This window comes from Myotis davidii, unplaced genomic scaffold (genome assembly GCF_000327345.1).
Source record: "Myotis davidii unplaced genomic scaffold, ASM32734v1 scaffold134, whole genome shotgun sequence".
Lineage (NCBI taxonomy): Eukaryota > Metazoa > Chordata > Mammalia > Chiroptera > Vespertilionidae > Myotis > Myotis davidii.
The window spans coordinates 2,925,571-2,938,161 of NW_006288853.1; the positions used below are offsets into that span (position 1 = coordinate 2,925,571).

General features: G+C 58.5%; 1 protein-coding gene across 1 annotated transcript in view; it reads left to right on the forward strand.

Annotated features, from left to right (window-relative positions):
- Positions 1-12,591, forward strand: part of COL13A1 (collagen type XIII alpha 1) — a 216,737-nt gene that overhangs the window by 148,856 nt on the left and 55,290 nt on the right. The window contains 8 exon segments of the mRNA XM_015562129.1: positions 871-906; positions 1,630-1,656; positions 2,528-2,554; positions 6,544-6,570; positions 6,667-6,693; positions 7,564-7,590; positions 9,376-9,432; positions 10,545-10,610. Coding sequence (XP_015417615.1) covers positions 871-906; positions 1,630-1,656; positions 2,528-2,554; positions 6,544-6,570; positions 6,667-6,693; positions 7,564-7,590; positions 9,376-9,432; positions 10,545-10,610 — 294 coding nt within the window.

Sequence of the window (12,591 nt, forward strand, 5' to 3'; positions counted from 1 at the left end):
TCATGCTGCTTCCCACCTGGCCGGGCACATCTCTGGTCCTGATGACTGACCATAAACCAGTGAGCCTGCTTGTAGTCTCCAACTGAGTATCTATCTCAGGGGTCCTCAAACTTTTTAAGCAGGGGGCCAGTTCACTATCCCTCAGACCGTTGGAGGGCCGGACTATAGTTTAAAAAAAAACTATGAACAAATTCCTATGCACACTGCACATATCTTATTTTGAAGTAAAAAAACAAAACAGGAACAAATACAATATTTGTATTTGCATGTGGCCCGTGGGCCGTAGTTTGAGGACCCCTGATCTATCTATTTCCTCTGCACCCCCAGGAGAATGGGCACGAATTGATCCTGCAAAGATGGGGGTATCCAAAATTGCCCAACTAGAAGAGGCCTGCTAAGAGGGAAGTGAGCAAGCGCCCCTAGTCCGGCCTGAACACGCATCTCGGAGGCCAGGTTTCCGAACCCGCTGATAGCCAAGCTGTCCTTAGATAAGTGGCCGTGAGTCATGACCGTAAATAAAAGGACCTGGAAAACCACAGGTCAGGGGTTCAGCATGCGCCGGCCGAGTCCCCGATGTCCTCGCTCTCCATCACCTGTTTATATGCTGAGGTTCAGGGTGTCCACAGCAGCGAGGCGCTCAGGGGGCTACTTCCCAGGAAGATCCAAAGGATGCTGGTCCTCCCCCCCACCCCCCACCTCCAGCCCTGGAAGGAGCCGCTACCTTTATCCCCCCTCGCAGCCAGCTCAAGGTGGATGTTCACAGAGGAGTGGGAGGAAGCCCAGGCCCCTCTGGGAGCAAAGGTGAACCAGGGGGCTGAGGATTAGTTTCGTCTCCTCCTCACCATCCTTACTCCGATCCATTCCTTTCAGGGCCAGCCGGGCACCCGAGGGTTTCCTGGATTCCCGGTAAGTGGGGAGAGCTGAGGTTCGCTGTGGCTCCGGGGATCCCTGGGTTGGCTGGGTGACCTTCATGCAGGGCCAGCCCTGCCCTTCCGACCCCGGTCAATAGGGCCCTCTCCTCCGGCCTTTCCCGAGAGCACCCGAGGAGAGAGCGCAGTGCAAGTGAGGACCGGGAAATGGGCATGGAGATGGAGGGACGCAGGACGGAGCTGTGAGAGCAGTCACAGGCTGGCAGACCCTGGGCCCTGGAGGGTGGCACAGGTGATGCACTGCAGGGAGGCAGCCTCCATCCTGGAGGCAGTCAGGTGGCCGCCTTGATGCCCTGGGACCCCTCCCTGGGAACCCAAGACAGACCCCAAGAGAGAGGGCAGAGGAGAGCTCTCTCCCACAGGCCCTGATGCCGGCCAGCCTGACTGCCTAGGATCACACTGCCCACTGGCCACCGGGCTGGGGCCGAGGCCTGTGTTAGCAATGGTGACGGCCCCAGCGGGTGCGGGGCATCTCCCAGGCAGCACCTCACCCACTCCTCACCAGGACCCTCGGTAGAAGGCCAATTAGTCTGACCCCTTTTTAGGCTGGGACACTGGCTTAGCCGTGGTCACATCACCAGTCAGTGGCCGAGCGGAGACTCGAACCCTAGCTGGTAGGGTCGTACCCACTGCCCAGGCGGCCTCTTTGGCAGGAGACCTGGCTGCTGGGCCTTCACATCTGTCCTCTTTCTGCTTTCAGGGCCCCATTGGGCTGGACGGCAAACCGGTGAGTAGACCCTCATGGGCCTCAGGCTCCTCGCCCTCACTTGGTCCCGGTCACTAACCAGGGGTCCCTTAGTCCTTCAGCAAGACCCCAATTCCTCGGAAAGAAGCTCTGGACAGAATGACCATTCCTGGGGCAGGAAGTTGTTGCCGGTGGGAAGGGAGGAGGGGCATTAGATTGGGTTACCCCTGACCCCAGGGGGCCTCCACCGGGCACAAGTCCACAGCCGCTAAGGAGAGAGAGGTTGGAAGATGCGGATGAGGTGGGTCTGGAGCAAGAGCCACCCTAGAATGTGGAGCTGCTGGGTGCTCCTGGAAGGGGGCTCGGTGGGAGGGCCCAACGACTAATTCTAAAGGAGCCTGGCACGTGCTCACACTGTTGCTCCCAGCACCGCCAGGGCGCCTCCTGCATCTCCCATCCTCCCGGGGCTCCATCTGGTGGACACACACACACACACACACACACACACACACACACACACATATGTCCGAGACTGTACGAAGGCTGCTTCCCCATCCTGAACTCTCCTGTCCATTTCAGTCTTTTGGCTTGAATGACACAAATGTTCATGGGGAAAGGAGACCCCTCCCTACTCTTAGGAAGGAGTGACCTGGGGACAGCTCAGCCTTCCAGCGCTCTCAGATGCCACCCACTCTCTCTCTCCCTGGGCAGCTGGCATCCTCTCAGATGAGGGGCCTGGCTGCCCGCCTGGTCACTCCCCTCTGCAGGCCAGGGCCAAGCACGGGGTGGCTGTGGTCATCATGTCCACTCACCTCCCGGGACCTGGCGATGGAGGGAGGAGCCACGTGTGGCAGGGCAGGGGGCTTCTGGGTTGCAAACAATGTGCTGGCCTCTCATGCTCTTCTCCTTCCAGGGCTACCCCGGACCCAAAGGAGAGATGGTAAGGCCCCAGCTTTCCTGTCTTCCCTCAAGGGGTGGGGCATCAGCCCAGCACCGCCTGGCCGACAGGCAACAGGGACACCAAGTAGCAGCCACCACAGTCACACACACACCCCTCCCCCGCTGTGTACGGTGCATCCTCCTAGAGCCCCACATCAGTGAAGGGAGGAGAGGTGGCCGGGGGCTTCTCCAGGTGAAAAATGGGGAAAGGGAGGCCCAGAGGGAATCCATGCTTGGCCAGTGTCACACGGAGTTAGAGGTAGCACTCCTTCGGGGATGAGCTTACATTCACCATTCACCGCTCATGCTGGGGGTCTAGGGAGCCCGCCAGCACCTCATCCTTGGCCTGGTTTCCTCATGCCCGGCCTCCTCTGGCTGCTCCAGACTCTAGGCAGTCCTGCCCCTCTGGGCAAAAGCAGCCTCGGAAAAGGCGTTGGAGGTCCCACCTTCCTCCAGCCCCTTCTGCCTCTGCAGAGCCTTCAACCAGAATTTCCTCTCTGTATTGTCTTCCTCCTCAGGCCGCTTCTTGCAGAAGGAAAAGGTCTGCCCCTGGCAGGAGCTGTCTGCTCTAGGGGAGGGGCTGGTTCTCAGAGGGACTGAGGGGCCCTTAGGAGCAGAGGGTCCAGCCCGGCTGGGATCTGCCCTGCCTCCCGGGTTGGTCACATCTGCATTGTGAGCAGCCAGCTTCCGCGGCCAGGCCTGGGGCTTGCGCCAGGTGTGAGAGCAACAGGGCAGGCTCCTGTCTCCCTGCCCAGCGGGCTCAGACTGGTACCTTGCTCCAAGCGCTAGGTGAGGACACTCTCCATCCACACCTGGGGCACTGCCAGGGCCTGGGAGGCCAGAACCCTGCCCACTGAGGGAGGCAGATCACCTCGCAGCTGGAAACGAAGAGGGAGGGATGTCAGCTGGGAGGCCTGGGCTGCAGCCCCAGCTCTCCCTAACTTGCCATGGGACCCCTGCAACTCAGCTCCCTCGGACCTCAGCCTGTCCACTTGGCTTAGACTCAGATAACATTTATTGTGGGCTTTCTTCGTGGTGGCATGAAGCTACGAACTGTACATACATTATCTCACTTAATCTTCAGCAAGACCCTGTGCCAGGTGCTAGGGATACAGACAGGAATGTGGACGGCACTGTCCTTGCCATCCTTTAACTCCCAGTGTAATTGAGAGGCACACGTTTAAATAATCCCTGACTTAGTTAACAAATTGCCTTGGTAACTAGTGCCATGAAGAGGCAGCTCCTGTTACCCTGAGCAACCTCAGTACCACAGCACCTCACCCAGGCTGAGGGCCGAGAGGTGTTCCTGAGGATTTAACTAAGAGACAAGGGAATGGGAAGCACATGGAAGAACAGCTTGCACAAAGGTCCTGAGGCAGGAAAGTCCTTAAAATATCCGGAAGAAGGGCAGTGCAATACTGGAGGTGGTGGGTGGAAGAACTGGCGTTGGAACCCAGGTCCCCCAGTCAGCTTTCCTCTCCGTCCCAGCCGTCTCCACTGCAAATTCGTTTCTTATTGACCCCCACTGTTCCTAAAAATGTTGTGCACATGTCTGAAGTAATGGAGACCGAGGCAGGAGCAAACTTCCATGTTACCATTGCAGTCAAGGCTTAAGGGGTTTGGATGCCAGGTGTTTGGGTCATTCCTTCCTGGTGGCCTGGTGCTACCATAATAGCCTTGGCATCGAGAAGTAGTCATGATGGTCATGAACTAGCACCGTTCTGTAATCTTCATAATGACTTACTATTCCCACTCGACAGAAGGGGAGCTGGAGGCACAGAGTGGTTGAGTGTTTTGCCCAAGGCTACTCAACTTCTCAGTAACAGAGCTGGGACGAAGACCCAGGTGGGGAGATCCTACCCCCTCACCACGCCTCCTTTCTGCTGCCAGGACCCTTTGTCTCGAAGGAAAGGACCCTTCTATGGGGCTCCCCTTCCTGCCGTCGCTCTGCCCCACCCAGTTAACCTGTCTGTTCAGAGGTCAGAGCTAATTCAGGGGAAGGGTGGGGCCGCCCATCTCTCTTGAGCGGGTGTAATAGATGCCTTATCTGCCTCATAGGCATCCATCAAAATCCGACAGGCTACAGAGCTATTAGACTCCTGTTTGACTTGGCACGGGGACGCCGAGCTATTAATTCAACGCTCTGTCTGGTGTAATTATCTTGGTCTGCTTATCATCTGTCCGTCTCCTACTCGCCTTCCTCCCCAGCTGGTTCTCCCTCTGCTGGGCGCCCAACACAGCAGGTGAGGCTCACCCTCACGTGCTTAACCCATGTCCTCACCTGTTAAAAGGCAGTCACCTCTGCCCCACCCACCTCATAGTAGCCCCAAGAACTTGCTGTAAGGTGTAGACAAGGATTGGGGTCCCACTGGTGCCCTAAAGGAAAGTCGGGACTCTTGAACTTACAGGGCTGTCTAAGAGTGGGAAGGGTTAATTCCCACCAAGTGCTGAGAACAGTGCTTGGCACACAGGAGACACCACAAGCGCCTTAGCCAGCACGTCACCCATGACCTGCCTTTAAGGGGCAGCTGCTTTCAGCTGGAGCTAACGGGTGTCATGTATTATTGGACCTTGAAATTTTTAAAAGAAACTTGAAATCCAGGTTTTTGTTGTGTTCTCCTTGCTCTTAAATGTTGACAATTAAGTGAAATAAAATTGTGTAGGATCAACCAAATACCTCTGCCCCATGGACCACCATGTGGGGTGTCTGGACTCACTCCTGTGAGCCTGTGTAATCCCGAACCTTTGTTTGTTTCTTGGCCCCTGGCCCTCCCTCTCTCATCTAGCTCCTCTCTCTGGCCTGCTCACTTGCAGTCTGGTTCCCGCCAGATGCATCATATTCTGCGGCTCTTGATACTAAACACTTGGTCAGCCATATGGGCTGGGGTGCCACATGGATTGCCCTAAAGGCCACTTGTCTCCCCTTATGAACCTGGGACTTTCCCAGTCCCGTGGTTGGTCCCGTTGGCCAGCCAGGGGCAAGAGAAGGCTCATCTCCCACCCAGAAGGACTGTCCTGGGAATCATGAGCTCGTCAAGCCCCAAAGAGATGGGCCCAGCGGGTGGGTTCCACAGGCCCTGAGAATGGTGGCCGGAAGGGACCCCAGGCCCCAGTAGCCGGGGCACTGCCTGGGCTCAGCCACGTCTAAAAGCCCAGGCCCTGCCTCCCGAGGTCCAGCCCAGTTCAGAGAGTGTGGCAGAGTGGAAACAGCTGGACCCAGATGGTCAGACAGACTTGGACTCACGTCCCAATGCCACCCCAGGCCGAGCCTTGTCTCCCTCGCCTGGTCTGGGGGATGGAGCTGACGTGAGCACCTTTCTCACAGGCCGGGGGCGGAGGAAACCAGAAGTGCTTGTCCGCCCCACTCCCTCCATGCCAGCCCTGAGGCCTCCACACGGGCTCTGCTCAGGCTCCTAGAGAGCCAGCTAGACGCTATGTCTCAGAGAACGTGGGTCCACCCTGAGCCCAGGCGCCTTTCTCAGCCCTGTAGCTTTGACAAGATCTCCTGGAAGGAAACCCCAAGGTCCCTTATGTTCCTCCAAGGGGCCCAGGACCTGGCTTAAGTCGTCAACTTCCTGCTTCCTCTCTTTGGCCAGAGATTCCTCCAAAGCCATGAGATAGATGAGCGTGAGTGAGAAAGGCGTCACATGCACACGCTGCCTCCTTCCTAGCCAGGGTCCCAGAGATGACGGTGGGAAGCATGAATGAGGACGGCATCTGTTCTCGGCCATGCAGGTGGGGACGGCACAGCTAGCCGTGCCCACGGGCAGATGAAGATGCTGAGATGTGGGGTACAGGCCACACCCCGGGAGCATCTCGGCACGGGAAGACCAGGCGTGGGTGGTCCTGGGGTGGGGGGGCAGCCCTGGCGACCCGGGCATTCTGAGAAGCACCGGGAAGCCCGGCTTCTAGCACAACCCCTGCCTGGGCCGCCGCCGCCGCCTGCCTGCCTCCTGTGCTCCCACTAACCTGTGTGTTTCCTCCCCACAGGGCCTGGCGGGTCCCCGAGGACAGCCGGTTGGTACCTCACCCCAATGTCCCCCCGCAGAGAGGCTTTGGGCCGCTGTGTTTTCAGCTTTAGTTTCTAACGCTCTCCTCTCCATCTCTTCATAGGGGCCCCAGGGAGAAAAAGGAGAAAAGGTAAGCCCAGGGGAGGTTTTCTAGAATTTTCATCTTAGGTGGGGCACGTTAAAAAAAAAAAAAAAAAAAAAAAAACAGCAGGTAGGAAGGGGTCCAGAGTGGTTATTTTTAAAGTTTAGTTCTTATCAGAAAGAGGGGGGGCCCCGTGGTGCCTGGTATAGAAGAGAGAAAAGGGAAGCTGCTCTGGCTCCTGCTCTGCTCTTGGGGTCGGGGGAGGGGGGGGAAGGGAGAGGGGTTGGCCCTGAAGCCTGGACCTCCTCAATCTCTCTCTCAGCCCCTCCCACCTGCCACCCTGACATGTCTCCTGACCCACCTCCTGGAGCTGCTGGGATTTTGAGGTGTCAGTGTGTAAACCAGTAGCCTGGCCCCTGCCTGGCCCCCTACATTCACTCCAAATTTCTGATGGAGATTCTGCTGGGCTTGCCCAGGCGGATGGCACAGGGACCTGGCACCCCAGCTCAGAGAAGGCGTCTCCGAGGGCCTCGTTGCCCACAACCTGCCTCGCCGTCTGCTATTGCCATCCAGGGGCATTGGGTGGACCCACCCGAGGGCCGACCTTTTTGGAAGATCCCTCCAGCCACATGTGAAGCACAGCTCCTGCCTGTGTCATGGCGAGTGGTACATGGCAGTGGAGTCCTGTCCAGGCTCCATGGGGCCACATCCAGGCAGGCCCCGGGGTTTCTTCCATGCTGCCAGTCTGGGTGGGGTTAGGAGGGGAGGGGGGTTAGTTCTCCCACCTCAGAGAGCTCAGTCCAGGACCAGAGGGTGGGTGGATGATGAGTGTGCGTGGTGTGTACAAGCCCTGAGGTGCCCCTGATGGATAGCCACCAGCCAGTGCCTCACACCCTCCTCTCCTTCCCCTCCCCTCAGGGTCAGTGTGGAGAGTACCCGCACCGGGTAAGTGAACCCCTAAAACTGATCAGCCTCATCTCCCTGGGCCCCCAGCACCTACAGAGCTTGGGAACAGGAGCATACGACCCCCCTGCGGTCAGCAGCCAGAGTGGGGCCCTGGGTAGCCGTGTGTTTGCCTGGCCCGGGAGTGTGCCTGCGGTCAGTGTGAGTTTGTGCAGAGCGGTCTCCAGCTCGTGTCCGTCCGTCCGTGCGTGTGTGTCCGTCCGTCCGTGCGTGTCTGTGTATCTGCCCCGCGCTGTCCGGGCTGCGAGTCTCCCAGCAGGTGTGTATCTGTGACTCCGAGTGCCAGCTGCTCCCCTCTGCACATCGCCGCCTCCGAAAGGCCGTGTGGCTGTGCGAGTCTGTGTGTCTGTGTGCGTGTGACTGCGTGTATGCCTGGCTGCCTTCCTGGCCGCATCCGAGGGACTTTTGGGTTAGTCATTGTTTCAGATGACCCAGCCTCAATGGGAGGAGCCAGCTGGGGGCGGATTGGACAATTCCAGGGTGAAGTCTCCGCTTTGCCTCTTGAGGAAGCGGTGCTGGGCTCTTTACAAGCAGAGTGGGGGGTTGGGGGCTGAGGCGGTCTGCCACTCCCCCACCCCACCAGCTCCTTCCTTCTCCGGGGTCTCCGTCAGGCTGCACAGCCCACAGCCTGCAGAGTGCACCAGCCGCCTGCAGAGCCGTTCTAGAGGCGGGAGGGCTAAGGTGTGCATGGCTTCCTCCAGTGAGAGGCCCAGCGACCTGGAAAATGCCCCTCGTTTTGTAGATCAGCCTCGTCACTCTCAGACCCGGGTAGGCATCTTTAGGTGCCATTCCCCTGTCCTGAGCCTCATGGTACCCAGAAACACACACAGTGTGGCTCACTGGCCGCCCACCTGTTGGGCAGGGGATGAGGGAGTGGAGACAAGCACAAGCCAGACTGGAGTGCACCAAGCTCCGCAGGGCCACCAGGAGGGCCTTGCTAGCAGGGTCCTGCCAATCAGACTCTCACCCCTGGATTCCTGGGCCAGGAAGAGGCACGGGGAGCCTTGAACATGAGTAGCAGGATTGGCATGGAGGCCAAGGTTGGGCTGGGCAGGGGCTGCAAGCCAGCAGCCGTGTGGACAGAGCCAGCCTGTCAGTGGCATGTGCTCCAGGGACGCAGGGGCCCTGGTGTTCCGGCCAGCCTGATCCTGATACAATAATAGAAGGTCAGCTGCGTTTATTTGGAACGATGGGCTCACAGGATTGTCATGTTGCCTGAAAGAAAGACAGCTTCCCCCTGCACCGAAGACAACACAACTGCAGGCGCTTTGGGAGTGTCTCATCAGACCTGGGCGAACGCACGAGGGTGGGGGCAGGAGAGGGCTCTCCGCCCCTAAACGCAGCGTAAGAGGAGGGAGAGGGCAGGGATGGAAGGCTCCAGAGGCACCTTGGCCACCGGGTGCAGCAAAACACAGCATTATGACCATGGCAGTGTGGGGTCCAGGTCAGGCAGGGGTGAGAGCGGGGTGGGGTGCGGCGCTTGCTGCTTATTTGGAAGTGGGTAGGAAAGCAGGGGGCTTCTAGGGCAAGTGGTTGATTGGGGGTTTGCCGGCATGGTGGGAGGCAGGCCTCCACATCCAGAAGATGCCACGGGATCCAGGCTGGTCCCTGCCTCTGTTGCAGCCTGCAGCACCTGCAAGGAGGGAGCAGGGGCGGAAGGTTGGGATGGAGTCCCCTGGGACGGGGAGCGGGGGAGCGGTGTCTGCGGCCCCGGCACTCACTCTCCCCCAGCCCTGTCTCACCGCCTCCATTGCCCTTCCCTCCCAGGAGTACCTAAGCGGCTCTCTAGCAGCTCTGCACTCCAACCAGATAATTACCCTGAAGGTTTGTAGGTTCTCTTCCAGGCGGCCCCGCTCTGCTGAGAGGCTCCTGGACTCAGAGGCCAACATTGCATGTCCTCGGGCCCCTGGTGGGAGGGGGCGGGGCTCTGGGTGCAGCAGCTGCCCCGGGAAGGCGGCCATGACCTAGAAAGGCCATGATCAGGCACCCACGCCCCCAGCTGGGCACATTCTCAGCCCAGGTGGCCTCTGGTTCTTAACACTCACCCCAGGGGCCTCCTGTGACTTACAATGCTTTCCAAACAAAAGGTTGGTTAGATGCCATCTTTGTTTTAACTGGGGCCTCGCCACTTTCTAGAGCCGCTGGGTGCTCAGCTGCATGGGTAGAGAGATTGAAAGCAGCAAGATTGTCCAGAAATGAAAGTCACACGCAGTAGTGTGGTGGCAAGCTGCCTCTCCCAAACAAGTGGTTGGACATCCTTGCCCAGCCTCTATTTTCCAAGCCGGCCAGCCCCAGGGTGAGACCTGGGTAGCACTTATCTTGTGCCCACACTGGCCACACCCTCGGCCGGTTCAGCCCCCGGGAACCGGGCTTGGCACTGCCCTCGACCACCGCCCCAGATTCGCTGACATGGGCCTTTCGCATTCAACCAGAAAGAGCACCCAGAGGCAGCCACACACCAGCCTGGCTGCGAGTGCCAATTTAGCTGGTCCTGTGGCTCCTACGTAACCAGAGCCTCTGAGCCTCCCGCCCTCAGCCCAGCAGCCCTTGTCCACCACCAGGAATACCAGAAGTGCAATGTTGGGTTGTGTGTCAGGCGGCTTTTTCGGCCCAGCGTGGCCACTGAGGGCGGGCCCGGGCAAGGAGGACCGCTCTCCCTGTTGGGGGATGCTGCTGGCCAACACTCCGAGGGCAGCTCCTCCTTTAAGGGACGGTGTACCCTCCCAGGGCAAGCTCAGCACTGCGCCCCCTAAGCCTCGGGAGTGCTGGGTCCGTGCCTCCCCGCCCTGTGCCTCACACTCGCTAATCTCTCTTCTCTCTATCTCTCCTCCATTCCCTCTTGGCCGCCTGCCTTCCTGGTGACTTTTGGCATCCTCCTGAACACCTGCGACCTCTGGCCTTTGCCCTCTGGCCTTCCAACTCATCTCTCTCCTCAGCTGCTGCCTCTCCTCAATTCAGTGCGACTGGCTCCACCCCCAGTCATTAAAAGGCGGACCTTCCAGGTAGACCCCTTCCCTTTGCCCAGACCTCCTGGGGCCTCCCCGGGGGGGCTCCCTGAGTCTCTGGGCCTGAGGGGCCAGTGGGGGCTGCAGACGAAGACAGAACCTCACTGTCTTTTGGTTAAATTAAACCAGACAAAAATGGACCGGTCAATGCCATAGGCCCAGAGACACACACCACCCGGCCCAGCAGACCCCCAGCTCCTGCTGCCCATTACTGCTCGCAGGAGCCAGCACCACAGCCGTCAGTGCTGCCAGCCGCCAGGCCCCCCATGCCACAGGTCTGATTCCACTTCAGCCGCTCAGCAGTTTCCTGAGCCCGGCATGGCCATCCTTATTTCTCAGATGAGGAAGTCAAGGCTCAGAGACGTTAAGTGAGTCGGCCAACGTCACACAGTACATGGCAGGGCACCCAGGCTCTCTGTCTCTTACCAGCTGTGTGATTTGGGGCAAGTTACTTAACCTTTCTGCACCTCGGCTTTCTCATTTGTGAAATGAAGCTAATAACTGCCTCGGGTCGCTGGGCATGCAAAGTACTTAGGCTAGTTCCTAGCACAGTTTCATTGCTAGATTACATTGAGGCTCAGAGAGAAGGGAATTTGTGCCCCAAACAGCAAGAGGCAGGATGGGAATTGGCAGCAGATCTTCAGACCCCCATCCTCCCCCCCGCCCCCACCCAGGGCTCTCTCCGTTGGCCCTACACCCTTTATATTTAGAAATGCAGATTGCTCAGCGTCTGATCACTTGTAACCTGAGTTTGAGGAGGGAGGGAGTTTGCAGAGGGAATGTAGCCCACAATCAACAGGTGTAATCACTGAGCAACTGATTCCTTCTTCCTGCCTTACCACCCCACTGAGGCTGGGCAGGACCGGGTCACACAGAGCAAGAGACCTCAGACCCAGGTTTCAGGCTAAGGCACTGCAGCTCGATTCCAGGCCAGGCAGCCCGTGGCTGCCACCCACACCCCTAGCCTTCCTTACACTGCGCAGGGGGTACCCTCAAGGCCACAGGGATGCTGGAAGGGACAGGGCTCAGAGATGCTCTCTGCGAGCCTGACAGCATGGCCTGGCGCCACCATCTGCCCTGACTCAGGAGTCCAGAGGCCTGCATGTCAGGCACCTGATAGAACAAGGCTGAAAAAATCGCTCCAATTAACAACTAAAAATACAGAGGGACACGTGATGGGTGTGTCACCCGACCCTGCGTATCCCCTTACACCAGCCAAACCCTCGAGAGCCTCCATGTGCTCCGAGTGCTTACCCCAAGCATGGCTATTCGGGGGGCCCGCTGGCAGCTCAGACAAGCACCCGGCCTGCCCCACTGCCCCCCACCCCCACCCATGCCAGACCCCACACCAGCAGAGCCGAGCCCTTGCTCTCAGAGCGGCCATTCACCTCAACCCAAGCGGCCGCCTCCGGGCCTCAGCTGCCTTAGCTGCCTTAGCTGTTACTTGTGGAGCCCTCGCTGGTTCCAGGCACTGTCGTAAGAATTCTACGTGGATCATCTCATGTAATCCCACACCGGCCGCCGCCCGTGGCGGTCCAACCATCCTCAACCCCACCTTTCAGATGAAGAAATCGGGAGGGGCTCAGGCATTGGTGGGCGAGCCAGAACTCTCTGTGCTGCCCTGGCCCGGTTTCCAAAGCAGAGAGAGAGGTGTAGCGGCCCCTGTCCTGCCTGCTGCAGCTTCGGCCTGTCAGCCATGGTGGGACATAAAAAGGTTTGTCCCCTTCCTATCAATAAACCAATATTGATTTGACAGGCTCTGTACGACACTTAAATACTGGGTCTAATATTAGTTGAAACAGGACACTTTATAAGAGAGACGATGTGCTTAGCAGATGGCATTGGACGTCACTTCCAACGCGTAGAAAGTTGGGCGGTGGGCAGTGTTTGCTGGGGGCTTATTTGGAGTGAATAGGAATAGTCTGGAGTTGGGGTCCTGCCTTCCTCCTGAATTCTCATGTGACCTTGATCAGGGAAC